A 23,949-nucleotide genomic window follows, 5' to 3' on the forward strand; every position below is an offset into this window, starting at 1 on the left:
GCAAAAAACCCAACAGTATTACAAATGAGCACAGTTTGGGATATTGTATTTTTCCAAAGTCAATGTTAATTTTCAAATCAAAATAAGAAATAAATTAGATAGCAACAGGAAAAAATAATTGTGCTGCTACACGCTGCTAGTAGAGTCCCTGAGGAACTGGTACCTGTTGTTTCTCTCCTCCAAGAAAAAAAAAATCAAATAAATCTTCCCAACATCAATGCCACTGATTCATAGATGACAGATGTAAGAATAATTTAAATTACTTTTCTCATTAATGAATCAAATTTAGCTCTTAGGCATTTTGTACACTACCTAAAATGGAATTTTCACATTACAATCGCACAGAGACTTTGTATTTGTAACCAAACAGCTGCCCTATTTAAACTCATGATTCACACTGATATAGTTTTCCTTCCTGATCTCATAACATTTTAGCTTCTGATTTGAGCCTGTTTAGGTTCATTTTTATTGTACTGTCAAGGTTAAAAAACTTGCAGTGTAAGTTCTTCTCTGTAAATCCACCCGAAAAATAATGCAAGCCAATGATTTCAAGTACAGAGTCATGCCAAATTAAATGCTGGATTAAATGGTTTTCATTCCTGCAGAACATTCAGCTTTTCACAGAAGAAGGAGAAAAAGCTCCTGATACTCTGCAGAAATAAAACCTGAGACAGGATAAAGACAATTTCCTCTCATCACTTCTGTGCCATTTCTATGATAAGAAGCAAATGGCACAGTCTATCTCTTTGTGGCACGTCCCTAGTTTTCCAACAGAGCAATAGAAAATAAAAAGAATGTGTTACAGGCACAAGATAATTTAATATGATAACATTAGAGTTGCTTATCTAGGGGAGTAATTTCAGAATCTGTCATGTATGTGTAAGTAAGTATATGTACAAGTAAGTTAACATACATGTTAAGAGTATTTACTACAGTTAAAAACATAGGCAAGGAGTTATTTTTCCCACTTACAACTGTTCTGCCTGTCTTGCTGTTTTCCCACCTTCTTATTTTGATTTGTCTACTTATAAGGTTTTCCCAGAACTGGGCCTTGGTGGCCAGTTGCGGAGTCAGGATGATCATTTATTCGTTCTGTATACACTCTCTATATGGTGTGTATTATATTATTTGAAACCCGACAAGTATAGAACTAAAATAACCCAACCCACATGTCCTTTTCTTACTTTGCTGTGTGATTTCTGATCAAAACAGGTCAAAGGTAGATTCCCACATATCTTCAAGAAATTAAGTTTTGGATCTGGAAACTGTGGAACTGCACAAGTCTATTTTCAGTCCGTGCAGAATAACATAATAGGCATGGGAAAAGGAGGCAAGAGGTGAGCTGGAGGCCCAAAGTCAAGAGTCGCGGCCATGCTGAATCCCCAGTGGCTGAATTTGTATCAGGTTCAGTTACTGCTGCAGCTTATAGAGCGCCGTCAGCAACTTTTCAATAGAAAGCAAGTCTCTAAATAGACTCTGTCACTATGTGGCACTTGTCTGCATTGGTAGAAGAGGGAAATAGCTCCTTCACCCCTGAACTCATAGATCAGCGGAGTTCACATCTTTTTATCTCGAGTTACCGGGCTGACATTGGAAATATACTGTGCTTTCTATTACTGCATGGTTCATATTTTCCTAATCGTGCTAAGCAGCTTATTTTTGGCTGTAGTGACTGAATACTGGAAAAGAAGGTTTGCGTCTTGGCTTGTATGTTTAAAACAACATTTATGCACTGCAGGTGATGTCCAGCCTCTATTTTAAGGGATCCTTGTAAACGATTATTTCATAAAGTATTTGCATTCTGTAGCTTAAGGCTTGTCTACAAGCTAAGACTTTGCTGCATGAGTCTGCAGGATTAGTCAAAACAGCAAGAAATTTGTAAATTAGGTCAAGAATGCTAATTAAGGCATCTTAAATACTGAAAGAACTTGATCATTCAGCAAAGCTGGAGAGGTTAGACCAGCATTCACATCTTTTCTAGTAAATGTGCAGTAGGCTTAGGGACAGACTCAGGCTGCTTGACTTGGGTGCCCAACTGAAAAACCCAGACCAAAGAAGTGTCTGTGCTTGCTTACTGAGAGCTTGACTGAGAGCAGGCCTGGCCTCGCCCCCGGCTGCTGCAAGAAGGCGGTGGCTGTTGGCCAAATCTCCCCCTCTGGGAGGGAGAGGCCAAGCTGGTGGGCTGGCAGACAGAGGGTGGACTTCTGTCCTTGGGCACCAACCAACAGCACAAGGGAAGCAAGAGGAGAGTGCTTCCAGTGGAGCAGGGGCTTAGCAAACGGGTGCTCCTGGTTTGTGCAGCTGTAGGGACCGAGGAGAGCACTCAGCGTCACTATGGAGAAACGGCGTGCTCTTGCCATCTTCATGGCTCTGAAATCAGACACAGGAAAACCTTTTTTTTTTTTTTTTCAGAGCTTGCTTGGCTGCAACTGTCTTTTCTCCCCCACTCTCATGCCAGTTTCTTTCCAAACTGATTGCTTTCACCAGCTGAAAGTTTGTAGAGGAGGTTCTGAGAAATAAAATCTTGGGATGCTTTAAATGGATTTCAAAACCTCCTAGTCTGATATACCCAGAGAATACTATATGTTCTCTAGAAGTGTACCTGAGATGGTGTTAGTCCTTCTATTTATGTGATCTCCAAAGAGGCAAGGAAGTGGGAGCATCAGAGTGAGCTTGCACTTGTTTTGTGACCACAGGTAAACAAGTTTCTGCCTGGTACCAGTCAAGCTAACCCTTAAGGATAATGCCATGTATTTGAAGAGATTTTTTTTAGTGCTGATTAGCATCAGAGGAAAATATAATCTGGGGGTCTGAGTTTTGCAGTACCCCTGTGAAAGGGAGGTTTCTGCAAATAGTAAAGGACCTGATGAAAACTTTCTAGATATTTCCTGTTCAAGCACAGGTCAGATACTATTTCTTCCAAGCATGAATTGCATTGCCTGAGGATGCCAGTAAGTGGTCTGTCCACAAAAAAAGACATAAATAACACTTTGGAAAGACAGAAATATAATATTTCCCAGTTAATAGCTGTTCTTAAGCACAAAAATTTTGGGACTAAAGAAAGGAAAAAACCCAAGAGGCTTCTTGGCTGAGGTTATTACCAAGATTTAAAATTATAATTACAGGAATCTATTTTTAATAAACTGCAATGCAATGTTTATTGCAGTTAAGAATAATTGTTATGATAACTCAATTTGTGGTTAATATTTTTAAAATAGAAAAAAGAAACACTATTATGAAACTTTTTCAATCTCTACAATTATCTTCCACTTTTTTACATTACAGACTCTTTGGTGGCACACTGAGAGGTAGGAAGAGAATATATTCTTTCCAATTTCTGTCCCACCCAGTTTCTGAATGCAAAATTTGGAGGACGAAGGACTGACTCATTTGTCAACCTCCCAGCTAAACTTTGGGTAACAATTGTTGAAATTTCTGATTATTAATATGAAAAAGTGCCTCAGTTTTGATCTGGAAGGATCTAGTATACTGTTGAGTTGATTGCCCTCTATGCCTATTCCTTGAGGACCTGATCTTGCTAATGAAACCATGACAGCTGTGGGGAGGAGACCTGTAATCCCAACCTTCTGGGAATTTTGATGCTGAGAAAGATGCAATACTAACAATGTATTGACATAATTTTTATACCATGAAGGATATTAACAATAGAGAGAGGTTAGGAATTGAAGACCCATTTTTTTAAAGGATGTGATTTATCCCACATGTTTAAAATACTGCTGTGCTGTCTCTACTGCTTCAGCTTTCTCTTTTACTGTGCCTCCTGGGCCACATGACTATTCTGATGGCTTATGGAGAGCTATCACCATCTGCAGTGGGACAGCTTCAAGGCCTGGGTAGATTAGGTCTGCTAGCTCTGTGAAGACGACAAAACCCCATGTGCAGGTCTGCATCTATCCTTTCAGTTTCAGAAGCTATGCAGAAGCTGTTGTTAAGCAGCAATTTCAGTTTGCTCGGTGGTTTATAAAGTATAATTATAAAAGGAAAAATAACTATGTTATTGTTGATGCTGAAGCAAAACCTACAAATAATCTCATCTTCTTCCAAAAATCTGTCTATGGACTTGTAAAGAACAGAATGCAAGGATGCATAAGGCATGGTTTCAAAACACTGAATGTAGGAATTAATTAAAAAATTTTCCCTGTCTATTTCTTGTAGCTATGGCTTTAGAAAAGTTTTGAAAAGTTTAAGAAAAAGGCAACTCCTAAAATATTTTTTATTGAAGACTGTTTGATAACACCTTCTCTATGTACTTGAAAGTTTTGGCCTGCTGTCAAGACAATGATGAACATCTACAGCTGCTTGTACAGACAACTAGAAGTAGCCTCATGCCTAATAAAGCTGATTGATATTCAAGGATCACCTCCTCCAAGCTCAATGAGCGAAACTCAGGCAAAAATGCCAGCAGGCCTGCATGGATGAACAAGGAACTCCTGGCAAAACTCAAACACAAAGAGGGAGTAGACAGAGGGTGGAAGCAGGGACAGGTAACCTGGAGGGAATACAGAGACACTGTCCAACCACACAGAAATGGGGTTAGGAAAGTCAAAGCCCAGCTGGAGTTGAATCTGGACAGGGATGTCAAAGACAACAAGAAAAGCTTCTATAAGTATATAGGTGACAAAAGGAAGGCCAGGAAAAATGTGGCCCTGCTGCTGAATGGAGCAGGGAAACTAGTGACACAAGATAGCTAAGGTACCAAACTCCTTATTTGTCTCAGTCTTTACTAGCAAGACCAGCCTTCAGGAATCCCAGGTCCAAGAGATCAGTGGAAGAGGCCGGAGCAAGGAAGACCTAGCCTTGGTGGACAAGGATAAGGTCAGGGAGTACTTTAGCAAACTGGATATATGTAAATCCATGGGCCTTGATGGGATGCACCTACAAGTGCTGAGGGAACTGGCAGATGTCATTGTGAGGCCACTCTCAGTAATCTCTGATTGACCATGGTGGTTGGGAGAAGTGCCTGAAGACTGGAAGAAAGCTAATGTCACTCCTATCTTCATGAAGGACAAGAAAGAGGACCCAGGAACCTACAGGCCACTCAGCTGCTTCTCCATGCCTGGGAAGGTGATGGAGCAGCTAATCCTGGAAACCATTTCCAGGCACATGAAGAACAAGAAGGTGATCAAAAGTAGTCAGCATGGCTACACCAAGGGGAATTTGTGCTTGACCAACCTGATAATCTTCTGTGATAAAATGGATGGCTTGGTATATGAATGGAAGTCAGTGGATATTGTCTAGCTTGACTTCAGTAAGGCTTTTGACACTGTAGCTTGCAAGAGTCCTCATGGAGAATCTGAAGAATTATGGGCTGAAGAACAGACAGTGAGGTGGACTGAAAACTGGCTGAAGAAGTGGATCTAGGGGATTGTGATCAGCGTAACAAAGTCTAATTTGAGGCCAGTAACTAGTGGTGTACCCCAGGGGTCAATACTGGATCCAATCCTGTTCAACATCTTCATTAGAGATCTGGATGGTGGGGCAGAGCGTACCCTCAGCAAGTTTACTGATGACACAAAACTGGGAGGAGTGGCTGATACACCAGAGGGTCATGCTGCCATCCAGAGGGACCTTGCCAGGCTGGAGAAATGGGCCAACACAAAGCTCATGCAGATCAACAAGGGGAAGTGCAAAGTCCCACACCTGGGAGCAACCCCATGCACTAGTACAAGCTGGGGGACACCCAGCTTGAAAACAGCTTTGCAGAAAAGGCCCTGGGGTGCTGGTGGACACCAAGTTAAACATGAAGCAGCAATGTGCCATTATGACAAAGATGGCCAGCAGTAACCTAGGTTGAAATAGGAGTGTTGCCAGCATGTCAAGGGAGGTGGTCCTTCCCTCAGCATTGGTGAGGCCACACCTGGAGTGCTGTGTCCAGCTCTGGGCTCACCAGTACAAAACAGATATGGACATACTGGAGAGAGTCCAGTGAAGGGTCATGAAGACATTTAAGGGGTTGGACCATCTCTCACATGAGGAAAGGCTGAGAGAGCTGGGACTGCTCATCCTGGAGAAAAGAAGGCTCAAGGGAGATCTCATCAGTGTATACAAATACCTGAAGGGAGGGTGCAAAGAGGACAGAGCCAGACTCTTCTCAGTGGTGGCCGGTGACAGGACCAGAGGCAATGGGCACAAACTGAAACACAGGAGGCTCTGTCTGAACATCAGGAAACATTTATTTACTGTGAGGGTAACTGAGCACTGGCACCCAGAGAGGTTGTAGAGTTTCCATACTTGGCGATACTCAAAACCCAACCGAACATGGTCCTGGACAACCTACCATAGGTGGCCCTGCTTGAGTAGGGGGGTTGTTAGACCAGATGACCTCCAGAGGTCCCTTCCAGCCTCAACCATTCTGTGATTCTGTGATTCAATAACTTCAGCTGAAATGTAGAGAGGTGTACTACAGTGCAATACATTTGTCAGTCCGAATTATATAAGAATAAAGATGCCAACTATCCAGATCATTCTGAAGTCCTGGTCCATGTCTAAGATTCAGTATGCCAAAATCACTTTGTTTCCTTATTTACTATTTACTGTGACACTAGGTATGATTGCTCTATCTTTATAAAATTATTGTTTTGTGGCAAAATCCTTGCATTTTTAGCTCCCGTGTCTGAGCTGACATAATAAAACTGATTCTTGTTTCTGTAAACTAAATGTCAGGAAAAAGGTCTAGACATCCAGAAGTCAGAAGCAGTTCTGACTGCTGACCTGAGTGTGTAGCTACAGCACCAGCTGACTGGAAGAGAAAAGGTCTATTAGAAGACTTACAGTGGGCTAGAATATGAGGCAATCAACTATTACACATTACTAATTACAGAGTTAGGCTTGTATGTAATATGTAGAAGTTCTGAAAAGGCAGCCCTAATTCATAGAGTGCTAGAAATGATCAATTAATAAGCTTGCCTAGACAGCTGATGAGCCATCCAAATATAATTCAAGCTCATGGGATGATCAAATATTTTGATTCAACTTCTGAATGAAAATGGTATGGAAGTTGGGAACATCACAGCAGTTGATATCAGCCCCCAGAATACAAGTAATTGCATTTTGGTGAACCCTTTTCCTCCTCCAATGAAAAAACATTCAGGTTCCCTACTCCTAATCATTAACTATCTATCTCAGTTTGGAGCAACCTGAGAATTCCCATGTTGCTTGTTGGATAAAGCAGATGGTTTGATCAGAAGGCTTGACTATACAGGTGCAAAAGAATCCTATGAGATGCTCAGGATAAGCAAGGGAACAATCAGTGATATGACTTGGGATGGCCTTGGAAACTCACAGGAAGGTCTTCTGAAGCCAGGCCTCAGGTGGTCTAATGTTTTGCTTGCTCATACCAAACACTCAGGGTGGTAACAAGCTAAGAAACAGGTGCTGTAATAGCTCAGTCAGTTATGGCTGACAAAGTCTTCACCTACGACTGCATCATTGCCTTTCTTAAGTAAAGTTGCAGCCTTGCCATTGGGTAGAGTAGTGTCAAAATGTCCCATTTATCAAAATAAATTTTGTTTTGTTACAGTCTTTCTGAGACTGTCTTATAATTGTTGGGGATTATTTTGAAAAACAAATACTACTTATTGCAAACTCCTAAACCTTTATTGCAAACATGAAAGTTGCAATAGGTAGCATTACAGGCAGCTTGAAGAGCGAGATGAGAAATTAGGAAGGAGGAGGCATAAGTTATTGAAGACATTGTACAAGAAAGAGATCAAGTTGGTGGAGAAGACAAGCAAAGCACCATGAAAACCATTAAAAGTTATTTTGAAAGAAAAGACTTCAAGGATAATATTAAAGATGTGCTGAGGAAGCACAGCTGGTGTTTCATCTCAGTTATTCTCATCTACTTAATCTAAATACCTTACCTTTTAAATTTCTTCCCCATATTCCCAAATGCAGAATTATTTTGATTAATTGTACTGGAATTATTAATTACTTCTGCAGAATTTCTGAAGTGGTGGGTCAAAGAAGAAAGATGCCCAGTAAGTCTTTCCTCACTGATTTGAACACTAAAAATATTGGTCTGTCTGCTACTACTGAAAATTCTTTCTACCCATATATTTTGTTTAAAGCCCTTCATAAAGTAACCTTTAATAACATATCATTCAATATTTATGGGCCAACATTCAAGTTGCTTCATGAAACACCCAATTTTTTTCAAGGTGTTCAACCTAGTTATTAATTTCATAATATATTTCATTTCCTTACTGTGAAGGACAGCTAAAGCTAATCAAGAAAAGCAGGTGAAAATTCAAGCCATTTAAACTGACAGAACTAAAGATGGCTACGAGTTTGTAATTCACTAGTGGGGCTCTGATGATGTTCCAACCCCAGAAGCTTTTAGCCCAAGCACAGGGACCAAATTTTGGGGCTGTATGCCCTCAAGAAAATCATCTTTATATGGAATATAGTAGAATATTTCCAAATACTAAATATGCATAAATAATGTATTTGGAACATGAAAGGAAGAGAGTAAGCTATTTGTTAAAGAAATGATAAAAAATGTTTGTTGACTGACTGGAAGGAGAGGGCTGCAATTTTGACTTAGTTGTGAATGCAGATGCTTCCCTTTAGCAGATCGAGGACAAATATTTATCTTACTTTTTTGAGTTAGAAATGAAAATTATTATTTCTATCTTTATCTATTTCTACAGCCCCTGGGTTTGTGGTTCTACTCTATGACTAGACAGAAATCAGCCATTTCTCTCACTATTTTATTTCCCACTTATTTTCCTTCTTATCTGTCTGTATGATACAATAATTTCCTGCCTTGTGTTTTATAACTTTCTGCCTTCTGCTTGGTCTTTTTCTTCCCATGTTCTTCTTTTAGCTTTCTCTAGGAAAATCCTTTATGCTTTCTTTTCAGTGTCAGATCCTGCTTTTGATGACTTTCCTGATACTACTGTTTATCGTCCATTCCTCTGTCCTCACAACTGCTTTTCCATTTATGATGTATATTAAGCAAAAGACCATAGTTTATGCATTACTCTTTTTTACATATATGAGCACTAATGATTACTTTCTGTGTATATAAGCAACCCCACCTACACTGGCAAACGTATATACTAAATAAAAATAAAGTCAAATAAAATAAATCTTGGTTTTGGAAAGCACACAAATACAGTTATACCTTTTTCCCATTCGAATCCTCCTCACATCATGCATTCTGTAAGAAAGACTGACAAATCTTCTGACAAGATTTTGTGACATGTTTAATCTCAGAGTACCACAAATAACCTAGCTATGCTATCGTGCACTAGGATATCACTAGAAACAGCATTCTTTGTGAACTGGTAATCTGATTGAGCCCAATAGATAGATGTCCCTCAGGCACCTTCAGTCAGTAAGAAGTTGGAGTGGGTTTAAATTTGTCTGATGGTAGAAGGCTCCGTATCCCCTGAGATATTGCACTGTCTTCATTTTCTCCATTTTTTTATTCTTCCCACTTTAGATAATCCTAGTACAATATTAGGAGATGTCGAAGAGGGAGTATAACAGCTCAAGAACATCACCGAAGGGTTATTACATCTTTGACTAGCTACAAGGCAGAAGGGATAGTACATTTTCTACAATCTGTCTTTATGAACTCTTCTGATGGCAAATCTTTGCTCTCAAGCACAAAGTATTGCTGTAAGACACGTTTTATTAGTGGGTAGTTTGAGTTGGAGATATGAACCCCCATGTGGTCTTATTTATCCCAGAAGGGTCTATTGCCTGATGGCTGCAGCTGTAGAGGAGTGGATTTGATGGCCTAGACAGTCCCTTTCTGTTCCTAAATTTCCCAGTTCCTCATCTTTCTGTATATGGGAGAATATGCTCAAATGTTATTTTAGCTGGGACAAAAAACAAATATCTCTGTAAGCAGTTGCAGGATATACTGTGCACTTTCTTTCTTCCTTGTGCTATACCCTCTCCTGTTAACCAGCCTAGGCATGGGGTGAAATGCCCACCCCAAGGACCAAAATGTTACCTCTAGTGTCTCACCTGGCCGATGTGCCTTTGGAACTGCCATGTTCATCACTCGCCCTCCATCCTGAGGTTTGGGGGGGGATGCAGTAAACCTGCAAATCCCCGACTCTGACGGCGTGCTTGAGGTCAGACTGTCTGTGTAGTCATTAGTCCCTGCCGTGAGCTGCTCTGACGACGTATCTGATATGAAGCATTCTGTAATGGTGAACTTGGCATGTCTCAGCTGCTCTTCCATTTTTGCATGCTCATATGCTCTCGCTAGCTCTTCATATGTTGAGGAGGCACTTTCTGTGGAGACCATGCTGCTTCTTGCTCGATCTAAATATCAGAAATACAAATAATGAGAGAAAGAAAACATCTGCACAACCCTTTTTGGAAGAAAAGCTATGAACATGATAGTGTTTCTTAGTAAAATACAGAGCCCTTGAAATTATCAAGGTGATTTAAATGAGTCTGCCTCACTATAAATGTCTGCACAATTTTTAGTTTAGTCACTTACTGGATAATTACAGATAATCTAAAGTGAAGTCTTATTCTGCTAACAGCATCATGTGACTTAGCACTAAATTCGTGGTTTAGAAGAAATAACCTTTAATACATGAAAAAAGTTACCTTTTTTTTTTTACAAAAAATAATTTCTCTGAAAGTTAAATGCCTTAAAAATGTTAAAAAGCCACAGAACAGATTTAGCAGAATGAGGAACAGCTTCTTTACATTATCTTTTTAATGCATCTCAGAAATATTTCTGTGAGGTGAGGTCTAGGTGAGAAAGGATAGTTTTTCTGTACCCTGTTTCAATCTTATACATTTTTTTTCTTTTTTTTTTGATAAAACCCTGATGACAAAGGTCAGCTATAAAGGCAGTGTCTCTCAGACATCATGTCTCTAGACACCGGGTAAAATACAAAGGTCTTAAGAAAGCAATATTGTTTGGTAGCTACAGCCTGCAGTCATTCAGGTGCTATTTTCAATGCTGCTGAAGCTAATGGGGGCTTAATGTTTGACACACAGGCTATGATGACCTAGAAGCTGTTCTTTTCCGCTGATGAGTTTCTGAGAATATCCATACTTCTTAAACAAGCACTATTACTGAAGATGTAAATGGCTACTGATACATTAAAAAGCATTCTGGAAATGCAGCGCTAATTTCTGCGGGGACATATCACGGGTCTGTTGCACCCATCGCACTTTTACCTCAGTGGGTTGGAAGAGCAGAGGACTTTCAAAAGTTCCTTGAGCAGAAGTCATGTTTCATCACAAGATCTGTACAATTTCAGACACTGTTGGTGATGTTCAATAAACAGGCACAATGTAATAGCTAATTCATAAAAATGGGACTCCTATAGCAGCCAGAGGCAACTGTGTTGTTATTGCAAATCTTTATCTTTTTTATTGTGTGCTAGGAACCTTGCATCAGTTTTCATTGTGCACAAAGAACAACACTCCTGCCACTTTTAAATAGGACCATGCATTATTTAAAATGACACGTACTTCCACAGTATGCTGTAACTTGCTTAAGATTTTGAGCTGGCCAGAACTTAAACAAGGCTTTTTATTTTTTTCTTTATCCACAGGAAACATCATTCTGTTTTTTCACATTTGATTTGTAAATCAGACCAAAATAATGTCTTTCTAAACTTCTGATCCACTGGAAACTCCTGGAAGGCTGCAGTTGCCCAGTGCCATAGAGCAGTGTCTGTAAATATCATGGTCAGGCAAAGGTCTCAGTTTGGTCCATGAAGCTCAGGACCTGCAGCTTCCTATATCCCATGCACTAGGGATGCTATTCCAGGAAGAATCTTGCTTGAACACCTACTTCAGATTTGATGAAAGTTCATCCAAGCTGAGGGTGAACTTCATGAAACCTAGATTCATCAGAAAATTTCTAATAGCCTCTAGTTAGAACATTAGAACTTAGTTACAGCTATGAACTGCCGCAATACCATTGCTCCTAAGCTTAAAAGCTACTGCTTTGTAAACCTGGAATTGTTTTGATAACAAATTCTAAATTCTGCCAAATATAAACTGCATCAACTAGATTCAGAAATCTGAACTCCATGTTGGAAAAGTGATCAAATGTGCACATTAATTCACTTGATTCTTGAACACATAATAAGGTGACTTCTGGTTACTTGGCAATTTTAAACCTGAAGTATTTAGATTAAACTGACTCTATTCTTTTCCCAGAAACCAAGTGTCATAATAGAGCTGCATTTTGGCACAAGAAAACCTTCCTGAGCGTGATCTAAAGCTTGCTAGTCCTCACATACATCACTGTGTGTTCAAGGGTAGACACAAAGCAGGAAAGTATCCAGGTTAAAACATAGATTATGAAGTCTTTTTACAAAATTGCATGTGGTTTGTCTATTAAACCACACAGCAAATTGAATTCTCTGCCCTTTGCCAGGTGCATTGGAAAATATCCTTGGGTGACAGAATGTTGGAAGACATGCAAGCGCACCTGAAATCTGGAATGTCTACAAAAAGGGTTTCTGAGATAACAGTTGCTATTTATATTTGTATAGCTATTAGAGATAATCCTTAAAGCCTTGTGATAATTCTACCTGAAGAAATCAGGATGAAGTTTTTTCAGCTGGCTAGAGGTATCTATTGAGTGCTGTTACCCTATGGAGACAACACAGGGGTCTGCAGGTTTAAGAGGCTGGATTGTGAAAAGATGAGAACTCCAACCTATAAATTACTGGTTGTAAGGGAAGTCAGATGCTTGTTCTCACAGAGAGAATAAAACCAGTTATACTGGTTCTTTCGGTGAAAGGACAGTCACACCTACTGCTTGGTAGCTCTAACACAGATTTTTCATGTGATACTTTTCCCCTAAAATCAGGATGGAAGGTAGGCAATCCCTTCTGAGGAGGCCTGAGTAAGCCTGGATTCGCTTCTATCAGGAATACCTTTGAACAGCATTTTACCTTTCTTCATATTTAACCTTTCTTAAATTTGCTTTGTGACTATTCTTCTGCTTGATCATTTACTCATTTATTTGCCTTTTCTTTTGTCACTTGTTCAGTGTAGGGCAGAGGAGCAAGATTTTTTTTTTTCAGTTACAATTACATTCATAATGTGAAGACATCAAGAAGAGATGAAGACTGCAGGCAGAATATGTATTCAGTATCTCCCACTTACCATCTAGAGGAATAAAACCTATGCTGTTTCTCAGGGAAATCACAGCTAGCTGCTAGCTGCTACGGTATTATTCAGTGATATGAATGGATTTTGACTTGGACTCTAATTCCAGATTTTTCCCTCTTATTTTTCCCACTTAGAATAAACCCTATGAATACATTACATGAATGGGAAAAGGAAAATACTAACCTCAATATGGCTCAAACATTAAAACCATTGCACCTATGACTTAGGTATGTTCTTGGTTGCTAATACTGCCCCTTCTTGGCCAATGCCATTTCATGCAGCACATTCTCCTACATTTTCCTCCAGATACAGGAAATACAGCATTTCAGCTACAGGAAAATTTGCCACCATATCTTTCAAAGGACTCCAGTATGTGTGTGTGGCATGAGAAACCACAGGCATGATATTTATTATGATTAGCACTATATGCATTTGTGGCACTCCTTATAAATAGCCTACAGAAAAACACCCTAGCAAGGAAAAAATAATGACATCTAAGCACCAAATGAGGTACATCAAGGACCAAGAAGGATCCTGCAGCTACTGCTGTCCCGTTTGCCCAGCGTAGCCCTGCAGAGCGACCCCGTACCTGTGTCCTGCGAGGGGCTGACGCTGTAGCTGTCGCTTTCCTTGTCCACTGATCCTGCTGGCCTGGGAGTGGGCAGCCTCCAGTCTGTGGTGAGGGTATGAGCTGATATGGTGGGGTGAGGTCTGTTGAGGGTCCACTGACTAGCGTAGCGGTTGCGAGCTGTGGGTCCGGTTTTGGCACTCCTCCTTGTGGTAGGATCTGTGATGGGTAACAGAAAGGGTCTTTGCTGCCAGGCTCTTGAACCAATAAGGAAACAACCCCTGTCTGAAGGGGATGGCTACTGAAATCGTGTTGGTTAAAAAAAACCCCACAAAACATTCTTTGTGGAAAAAATGACGAACAAGGGAAAGTGCTGTTCATTACCAAACTGCTAATGATTTTTTTGAAATTCCCTCTTTCTAATGAAACCATACATTTTAAAAAGGGTGAAACTGAAGAGCTGAGCACCCCACCAAACTCCCATTGACACATTCATTATCCCTTTACTCCAACAGAAGCAGCTCTCCAGCACCAAAATCACTTTGAGATGTGACAGAGCACAAGGCTGGGGATTTCACACTGTGTCTCAAGCAAAGCCTAAGCTAAATTATCAGCGCAGATGCACCCTCAGAAAAACCCTACACCAGGTACCTGCTCTCAGTTTGTAAAGCATGTGGTCAGAAAGGTAGTGATGTAATTTCCTATTCTGGACATTTTACTAATACTTTAACTATATTATGGTATTAATCAGCTATAGATTTCCCGTTTTTTTAAACAAGTAACCAAGACATAAAACATAACCTGTAATAGTGCCATCAGAATTTCAGTAGGAACAGGTTCATAAAGATCCAAGTGTTTTTTAAAAAAAATAGTAAATAAATGCAATTTCTCAAACTTTAGAAATCATCTGCTATTTATTTAACGTCAGCAATGTTTTATTATCGAGATAATACGGTGATCAAGGGAGTAAAAGCAAACTCTCTGCCAAAACTGACCTCCTTAATTTTGTTAATAAATAGTTCTTCTGTGAAAGTGAGGCTTGTACTCCCTGACAAAGCAAGTGGAATAGAAAAATCATTATGTGGCAAACAGAAAGTGACTAAATCAGCACTGGAGGATTTCTCTTTGAAGCTTCTGAAAGGATATTACTAACAATAGAGAGAAAAGGTATTAGAAATGAAAAATTCAAATCTATTCAAATGTTCTTTGACATTCAAATGGTGAAGTTGTCAGTCTTTGAGGTAAGAGACTTTAGCAGAAGCAATTTAAAGAAAAAAACAATACCCAGATAATGACTCTGAGCATTGCGTGTTGCCTAAGAATTCCCAGCAAGAATTTGTATTCTGCTGCTTCAAAGAAACAAGGTATTTATTTACAAATACAAGCTGTGGTCTGGTCCTTCTCCTATTTCACATCTCCCCCCCACAGCAGTGGAAAAATATGAACCCGGTGCCATTGATAATTGATCCTCTGGGTAGCGCAACACATAGCCGCTTCACATGGATGTCATCCAAAAACGCACTTGGCACGGTGTGACCAGCCTGTCAGTGTAAGCCACCGCTTGTACCAGCTGTGGAAAGTTGGCACATGGCTGTGGTGTAGCCAGAAGTGAGCCTCGTGCCTGCTTCAAGGGAAGACGTGAAGGACAGAAGGAGAGTGCTGGTGGGAAAACTCTCGGCACGGTGCCGGGGCTGCTTGGTCTGAAGAAGAGAAGGATCGGGGGGATCTCATCAACATATGTCAATACCTGAAGGGAAGGTGCAAAGAGGACAGAGCCAGGCTTGTTTCAGTGGTGCCTAGTGACAGGTCCAGAGGCAATGGGCACAAGGTGAAACACCGGAGTTTCCATCTGAACATTAGGAAACACCTTACAGTGAGGGTGGCTGAGCACTGGCACAGGTTGCCCAGAGAGGTGGTGGAATCTCCAGCCTTGGAGATATTCAAAAGCTGTCTGGGTATGGCCCTGGGCAACTGACTCTAACTAACCTTGCTTTAAGCAGGGGGGTTGGACTAGCCAGTGCCCAGAGATCCCTTCTGTTCCTAATCCCAACTGTTCTCTGATCCCGTAACTCAGTAAGGCTTTCATCAGCAACTGGAAGGAGGTGGCAGAGCCGGCTGCCAGCCCGCAGGAGGGCAGCGCTCACCCTGCTGAGCATGGGCTGGGCAGCACCTCTGCACCAGCTGTGCTGCGCCTGCACAAGGGGCTCTGTGGCACGGATACAGCGAGCTCCAGAGCTGCTGGCGTGAAGGGAAACAGTGCACGTCTGGTGCCCCGGGTTGTTAAGCCAGCTCTGCAGTCATATGCAGAAACACCAGCATAGAGAGCTGAGGTGAGCAAGGCAAAGGTTCACGGGGCATACCTCTTTTATAAATAAATACAAAAGAACCAGAGAACAACTTAAAAAGTGCTGTGAGGGAGCATCTGCCCATCAGTGAGTGTGAGTGTGCCCAGGCAGGAGGATCCATAGCCTCTGAGCCACCCAGCTGGGCACTGCAGCCCTCTTCGCACAGAAAACTGTGGGTCTAAACAAAATCTCATAGCCTAGCCTCTATCAAAGCTGTGCAAGTGTTTAAAATCCAGACAACACAACCTGAAAGTCTCTGACCCAGCCCTGTGCACTGCTGCAATCAGATCTTTACTGCGTAATAGAAGCGATGGCAGATTTCTATCTCCAAAGCCGGGCTGAGCACAGATCATGTTCTCATACATGAGTTAAACCCCAGTTTAATTTGAGGGAAGGCTCCTTCTGACTTCTGCGGACTGATGCACATAATTGCACACAAAGAAGGGATTAGGAATGGAAGATGCTGGTGATCTAAAATACCGTGGTGTGGTACAGGCAGGCAGTTTTGGGGTGGTGCCTCTTTCCTTATGAGAAAAGGCGGGGCTGGAAAACAACAGTCTGTTGTTTACTCAGATGATCTTTATCTGCCAATGTGATAAAAATTATATGGTGTTTTTTGCTCTTTGTGCTAGCCAGCATGTACATGAACTAAAGGAGTGAGACAAGAGTGGTACCAGAAAGAAAACAAATGTCATATCTTGACTCTTCTAATTCAAATGTCGTGACTCTCCATAGATGAAAAACGGAGGTACTAATCTAGTCCTCAAGAAATAACTACCCATAGCTTAGCACTGTCAGAATTAGAAAAGCAGCAAGGTCAGGTCTAGAATAACTATCATTTATAAAGACTGGGGTGGAAATGAAGATGAAATTAAGATTTTTCAAAGAATCTGCATTTTAGGTGATGCACAACTGAGCTTTCAGCGTTTATGTTCACCAAACTCACCAAGTAAACAAATTCTGAAACGATCAGGGGACAGAAATAATCCAAGAGATTTTAGACATTGCACAGTGCTAGCAAACTACACTTTGGTAATATTCCTAACTCATAAGTATTCCTTCTATCTAGTGATTTTCTTTTCCATTTCAATAGATATGGAACACATTCATGAGAGAAATTAAGTAGAATGATTGCAGCAGTATATTAATTTATGATAGTATTTTAATCACTGTAAGAATAACTCAACATGAATATATCTGGGAAAAGTAATTTACCATAACAACTAAAACTGAAAATACAACTTTTTCAGAAAAGCAATAATAAGAAATGTATTTCTTGCCTGATGGAGAGGTAAGGAGGGAAGAAGTATTTTGGAATACAATAAAGATTGATCACCGAGAAAAAAAATATTAGACACTAAAAGCCATTAAGCTAATTTACTCAATAAATTCTAGAAATTAATATCTAGCATGCATTTGTTTTAATGAAAGCCAGGTACAAATTGTTTCAAATTACACCTACATTTCAGATGCATAGGCAATTTTTACCTTATTAAATCACTAAATGCAATCGTATAAGAAATGTCCTCTGCTGAACTAAATAGATTTCTCTCAACTTCAGACTGAAGAAATAACCCCATGAAGATGCAAATGCAGGAGCACAGTATTCATTTTCTTATAGCCTTCTCTTCTCCAGATAAAATATTCTCTTATATGCTTACTTGTTCCTGGCCGGGCATCAGAAACATCCACTAGTGGTCCTGTAGCTTGTGACACAGACTGGTAATGTACGGTGTGGGTGACAGTCAGTGACTTCTGCTTAGATGTCTCTCCAAAGTCGGCATCGGTGAGCAGAACTGTTGATCTGTCATCTGCAAGTAAAAAAAGAAAACCCATCAGATATTGAATAGTGAATTTTGGGTTTGCCTTCATAAGAGCTTTACAGCCAGTCCCCAGACTTATTTTCATCTGGGTGCCACCACTGACAGTGGCAGCTCCCTCGTCTCTGCAGGGCTGAAGATGGCTCTGAAGTGTGTACCACAGCTTGGGAGCCTCGGGGTTTCAACTCAAAGTTCACACAAAACTAAAGAATAAGTGTAATTTTCTTGTCTGTCTTTATGATTTTACCTTAGAGGTGTGCAACTAAGACAGACTATTAGGCATCCTTCCAAAAAGCTAGTTTGTATGTAATTATTTTTGACCCTAATTTCTTTCTTTCCCATCATTTGAGCACTGCTGTCTTCCCCTTCATTTTCAGAGAGCTCAGCTGAGCTTTTCAACAACATAGTCAATTCATTTCTTTTTCATAGAAACATAGAATGTTTTGCATTGGAAGGGACCCCTAGGGGTCATCTAGTCCAACCCCCCTGCAGTGAACAGGGACACCACTGACTAGATCAAGTTGCTCAGAGCCCCTAATTCTTAACATAATTAGTAATGTCCTCAGTAAAATCACCCATGTCTTCCCAAAAGGAGGTTGTTAGGTAATGTTTCTAACTAACCAACTACCAGTCAGCTTTTTCTCCACAGACAGAGTATTGTAGAAGGGGTGGCCATGACCCAAGACTGTTCTTAGGGAGGGTCTTATTTTTAAGCCTGTGAGTACCATAGTGAAGCCAATGGAAATACACTTGCAGGGCAGCTCAGCACCCTTAAGTCCAGTGTTTTGCTGTTCTGGAAGCTAAGGGCTAAGTCCTACCAGCCCTCTCTGCACCAAACCTCATTACTGTAGGTTTGAAAGAGAAGCGTTGGGGAGCTTTACGTGAGTCATATAAGTTTCTCACAACAGTCAGTCCAGCTGACTATGGGCTTTCCTGCAGCTGCTAAGAAAGGTGTGAGGTGAAGCCTGACCTTGGGAAGGATGGGGAAAAAAAGCTGAGCACTGACCTGTACTGCTGTATGGTTCTGCTGCTGCCTATTGCTTCCCTGTGGGGTAGGATATATGCACTTAATTTCTACACAGACTCTGATCCCTGCAGAAAGCCACTGCTATGCAGCACTTAATTTTTTTGTCAGTTGTGATCTCTGTATTGCATTTATTTTGCTCCAAAGAGGAATCTGGTCCACTTGACTGTGGAAGGTTTAATAGCAATAAATCTTCCACCGACTCTGTGCTTGCAGAACATCCTATCAGACTTTCTTTTGCATTCTTTACAGTCTTTTTATCCCTTCCTAACAGTAATAAAGCCACAAGAAGTTCTTGCTATGCTATGCTATGCTATATAGCTTTGTAATGCATTTCTAAGGGGACTGGCAGAAGTGCGGCTTCCGCACATTTACTAGTCAGCAGAAGTTGATCTACTTCTTCTAAGCATTCCTGGGTTTTGTGGGGTTTTTTTTAACTTGACAAGACACCATTAAGGATGAACAGTTCTGCACAATAACACAACTAGCATTTTTTACCCAAAGAAGGCCATAAATAGAATGAGCATTATGAAATCAAATTACTCTGTCTCTGGCAAAAGATGAGCTCTTATTCAGGTTGGGAATAAAGCCTCTTGGCAGTAAACTACATCAAAGACTGCCAAAGTGCCTGCTTATTCTGAGTGCTTTGTGGAGAGCTGTCTATTACCAAGGCGCTGATGGCATTGCTACAGTTAAGGCACTAATGGCATCTCCACTATAACCCCCTATTGCTCAGCAAGTGTAACTCAAAAGTAAAAACTGTCTTTAGGACGAAGCCTCTCACAAAAGACTGCATCACTGAGGCAAACTTTGGGAAGCTCAAATCAGGATTAAAAAAAATATCTGTATTTCAAGTGAAGCATAGGTCTCATTTTCAAATCTGCAGCACAAACTGTGAAATGTCCCCTGAGGCCACTCCCCCCCCCACACACACACCCATGCCAGACAGACAGCAAGCCTGACAGGGTGCGGGGCTAAAGCAGCTTGTCCCTCTCCAGAGCGGGCATGGACAGGAGAAGCAGAGATGTTGCTTCCAGCTTGTAGAGCTTTCCTTTCTGGGCCATACCATCCCTGGGATGCTGTTATGTTCACAGCTATCATGGGCTTCTTCTACACAGGTTTTGTTACCAAAAAGTTAGAAGTCTAACAAGATCAGTCGGTCTGGAGGGTCTTGCCACAGTGTGTACCCATACGGTCATGAGATCAGGTCGTATTTTTATTCTGTTGAGATTTTGGGCATCTTGTGTTTAAATTATTTGGAAAAAAACACCCTTACACCCAACAATTCTGTGTTTCATGACAGTTCGGCTATATGCCAGCCACATGAGAAATCTTGTTTTCTATTGAGTGAAACAGTTTAGATTTGAATTTTGCATAGATACACAAAAACTGAAAACTGATCAAAATGTTGAAATGTCATTTGCTATGAACAGGTGGATACCATATGCACCGTGTAAGTTTGAGGAGTTGGCTGTTGCAAATCTTTAAATACTGATATTGTAGTTTCAGAATTTCATTTTTGTTATAAGTAATGCCCGTGATCCAACTGTCTAGTCAAAGCCAAAAGAGAAATCAAAATGAAAATCATAAAACTGCCGGTCTTCATTTATATTTTATTGAAGAGCTCTTTCCTACCAGCTTCATTTTCCTAACGTCCGGCATTATTTTAAATACTGTACTGAGATTACTTAAAGTGGAAAATTACTCAAAGGGGAGAAAAAAAAAATCGGTTCATTTTTCAAGTGTGGGAAATTACTTTGTAGCTCTTTTTTCTTGATGTGTGCAGTGGGGAAAAGCTGTGGGGTAAAGGAGGTCTACCTAAAGTGTCTGTTACATTAACCAGTGAAAACAAGCCCAACAAGAGTTTACCAATGGTCTCCATCGTGTCCCTCTCCTCAATTAGAAGCTGTGCTCTGGGAATGTCTATGTGCATCCTCAGTGTTTGCTGCTGCTTATTAAGTGTATCTGATGTCCTGGTGTTCTTGCTAAAAACAAAAGAGAAGCGGACACATTAACATTTACCCTAAATGAAAACATACTTTCAAACTTCCTCATTTTAACTCTGTCCAACTTAAACAAAAACTAATATAACCATAAACAGCAAAATACTCATACATCTTATTTCCCTCTCTACAGAACAAGTGTATGGTATTAATTTATCGCACATGACAAGCAGTTGGATGAATGCACAGTGTTGAGGGATTTGGTCTATTCTTTATCAGTAGGGATCTCCTAAAAATGTCATGTAGTTTTCCTCCAGTGTTGTCATATAATGGAATTAGTAAAAACACTTTGTGAGATGGACCTTTTCTTTCATTCCTCATGAATATGAGTAAAGAAACACACAGCTGATCAAACAGGTTGGTAGGAAAAGGATGTCTTGAGTAATTTCTAATTATTTTTTTAACTTTTCAACATTTTTCATTAGATAAATTCCAAATATCACTAGAATTGATAAATGAAAAAGCAAATTAATAAGTAGGAATTCCATTAATATATTGCATAAAATAAATGTAGGTTTCAGTCCCATTGATCTTCCAAGACTAAAATTGCAAATCTTGTTTACATTCATGGGTTATTTCTAATTGATTGATGCAATATTCTAAAAAAGAACATAAAACAATTATTCTATCATCATGCAAATTGAAACAATTTCATTTTGAAGTTTGTGTACCAGAAAATGACTTCTTAAATGAGCTGTCTACTGAAAGCAAATGAAAATGGATAGTAAAACTGCTACAAACAAAAAAGCTACGATCATCTCTACTACAGAGCTTGCACCAAGAAAACTTCAGACTGCACTAAAAACCCAGGAACTTTTTGTCCTTTGCCCCTTTGGAGGGGAGGAAATATTTGCAAATACTTCTTTACGCAGGGAGGCTGAGGAAAGCTAAGACAAATCAACCAGATCCAAGTGCTCACACTTCGAAGAGCTTTAAAATCAAAGTGGAAGCTCATTTTCTAGTGTAAAATAGCTGTAGATCACTTGGTTTAATTCTCCTTTGCCAATGAATTATTGTTAATGGAATCAGCAGAGGACTATTAAGCTGCTTGGTGATAAGCTCACTTCTTCCCCAAGCATGGGCCTCCACGTAGGAGATTAAAGCATGTGTGATGAGCTCACATCTCTAGACAATTTGCCTTAACTTCCTGCTGTGTCTCCATGTGAGCAAGACCTAACTGTTGCAGGTTTGGAGATTCTCCTAGAGTCCTTTTTTAGGAGGAATTTCCTTGTCACATGGTCAGTAATTCTGCTCTGAATCCAAAAGTGAGATCCTCAAGGCACACAGGTTCACCTCTCTGACTGATTCTCACCTTCTGGCTTTCCCTGTTCTTGTGGTCCCCAGCATTAACACTATCTATGCTTCTCAAACTTTATCATCTCTGTCTTCATCTGGGTGGTTAGGTGGTACTGTTGCCATCATGTACAGGTGGGTAGCTGAAATGCATTCAAACAGCCTACAGATGGTGCCTCATTTAATCATTATGGAAATGAAATATAAGGAGAGCTACCCAAGGGCTGCCAGAATTTTCTCTGTACACAATCAGCGGAGAATGGTAGTTACAGTGTCTTATTAAACACATAAATTTTCAAAGACATTTAGGATCCTAAAATGCAGATAAATTCCACACTGATGTTCTCAAAGTCTCTGCAAAGTCTCTACATGGATTAGATGCCACTTTCCTATTGGTTTCCACTCAAGCTGCTGAAATGTTAAGAGAATCAGAGACTAATATATTATCTGCATGCCAAATATGCTTGAATACATGCCCTTGAAAAGCTTAACTAGTTTGGACTTGTCCCAGATCATGGAGCAAACCTGTGATCAAGTAGGAAACTGTATTTCTGAGGTCCAATTTAAATCAATAATCAATAATCCACTAGTGACAGGATCTGTGCAATACATAATTGAGTCTAATAATTGCATCATTGTACCTCTCCTCTGCTCACCAGGGATGCAGGACTCAAAGGGATCAAATCAGAGATCTACCTCAGCGAATGCAGGCCCCAGAATCCCAGTGAGAGCTAGAAGCAATTCTGCAGTACTAACACTCTATATTCCTACTATTGCAAAGTACTCAGCTGCACAGGAAGTATTGTCTGGACCACAGGGAGCAGGAGGGCAGTTCCCCGGGTTTACAGTTATATTGCTGATAATAATTCAACATTCAGTATTGCTGAATGCTGAGTCCCATTCTTGGCTCCAGGGATAGCTTCATGCAAAATACATGGAAAGTCCTTCAAGCCAGAACTGGAACCCAGGCCTCTCTATGGGCAGGAAAATTCCCTACTATGCTCAAGTGTTATGCCTTGTTTTGTTTGATCTCTCTCCTCGTCCTTACTGGTCTAATCAGTTCTCCTGTATGCAGCAGCACGGTGACATGGAGTGTCCAAACACAAACCGGGCACCTGCAAGAGAGTTGCTGTGGATTAGCATGCTCTCTCTTTCTGGCTCAAGGCATTCTGAATTATTTTCTGCGGACCAAAATAGCTCAACTTCCAGGTTATAAAAACCTAATGTGCCAACAGTGATTAAGTGCCTCTAGGACTTGGCAGCGAGGCAAAGATTTTTAGGATTGCAGTTTTGAAGTTTGGTGCCCAAGTATATTCTAACCTAGGAAAATTCAGGCATCAAAGTATTGTAACAGTCTGGTGGATGAGGAGTCCGATGATTAATTCTTTAAAGGGAGAAAACATATCTACCTATATTTTCCTTAACCTACAGATATAAAATTCCCAAACTTAAACATGTATTATGGCTGTTCTTTACCTGTCAAACCTTGTAAGGGTCTGTGTATAATACAAACCATTCCCTCTGGTTCAATGAATCCCTGAGCCCCATATTGTTAGAGGCTGGGAGCCTGTCTGGGGAATGAGTCAGCATGCATTTGCTGCAGCCTTTTACTCTACCAAGGTGTCTGCTTTTGGCCACTATGAAAGACAGATACTTGGGTACGTGGACCTTTGGGTCTGATTGAGCACAGCTTTTATGTACAGTCTGTGGATAAATGGGTCTTTTTCCAGAGGAAGTACAAAATACAAGGTATTTTGAA

General features: G+C 40.5%; 1 protein-coding gene across 1 annotated transcript in view; it reads right to left on the minus strand.

The window, feature by feature from the left end:
• DSCAM (DS cell adhesion molecule) overlaps positions 1–23,949 on the minus strand; it is a 404,908-nt gene that overhangs the window by 9,928 nt on the left and 371,031 nt on the right. Inside the window, 4 exon segments of the mRNA XM_035896452.1 lie at positions 10,003–10,305; positions 13,727–13,924; positions 17,712–17,861; positions 20,764–20,879. Of these exon segments, the coding sequence (XP_035752345.1) occupies positions 10,003–10,305; positions 13,727–13,924; positions 17,712–17,861; positions 20,764–20,879 (767 nt within the window).

Source organism: Egretta garzetta, unplaced genomic scaffold (genome assembly GCF_000687185.1).
Source record: "Egretta garzetta isolate BGI_Z169 unplaced genomic scaffold, ASM68718v1 scaffold45, whole genome shotgun sequence".
In the NCBI taxonomy this organism is placed as follows: Eukaryota; Metazoa; Chordata; class Aves; order Pelecaniformes; family Ardeidae; genus Egretta; species Egretta garzetta.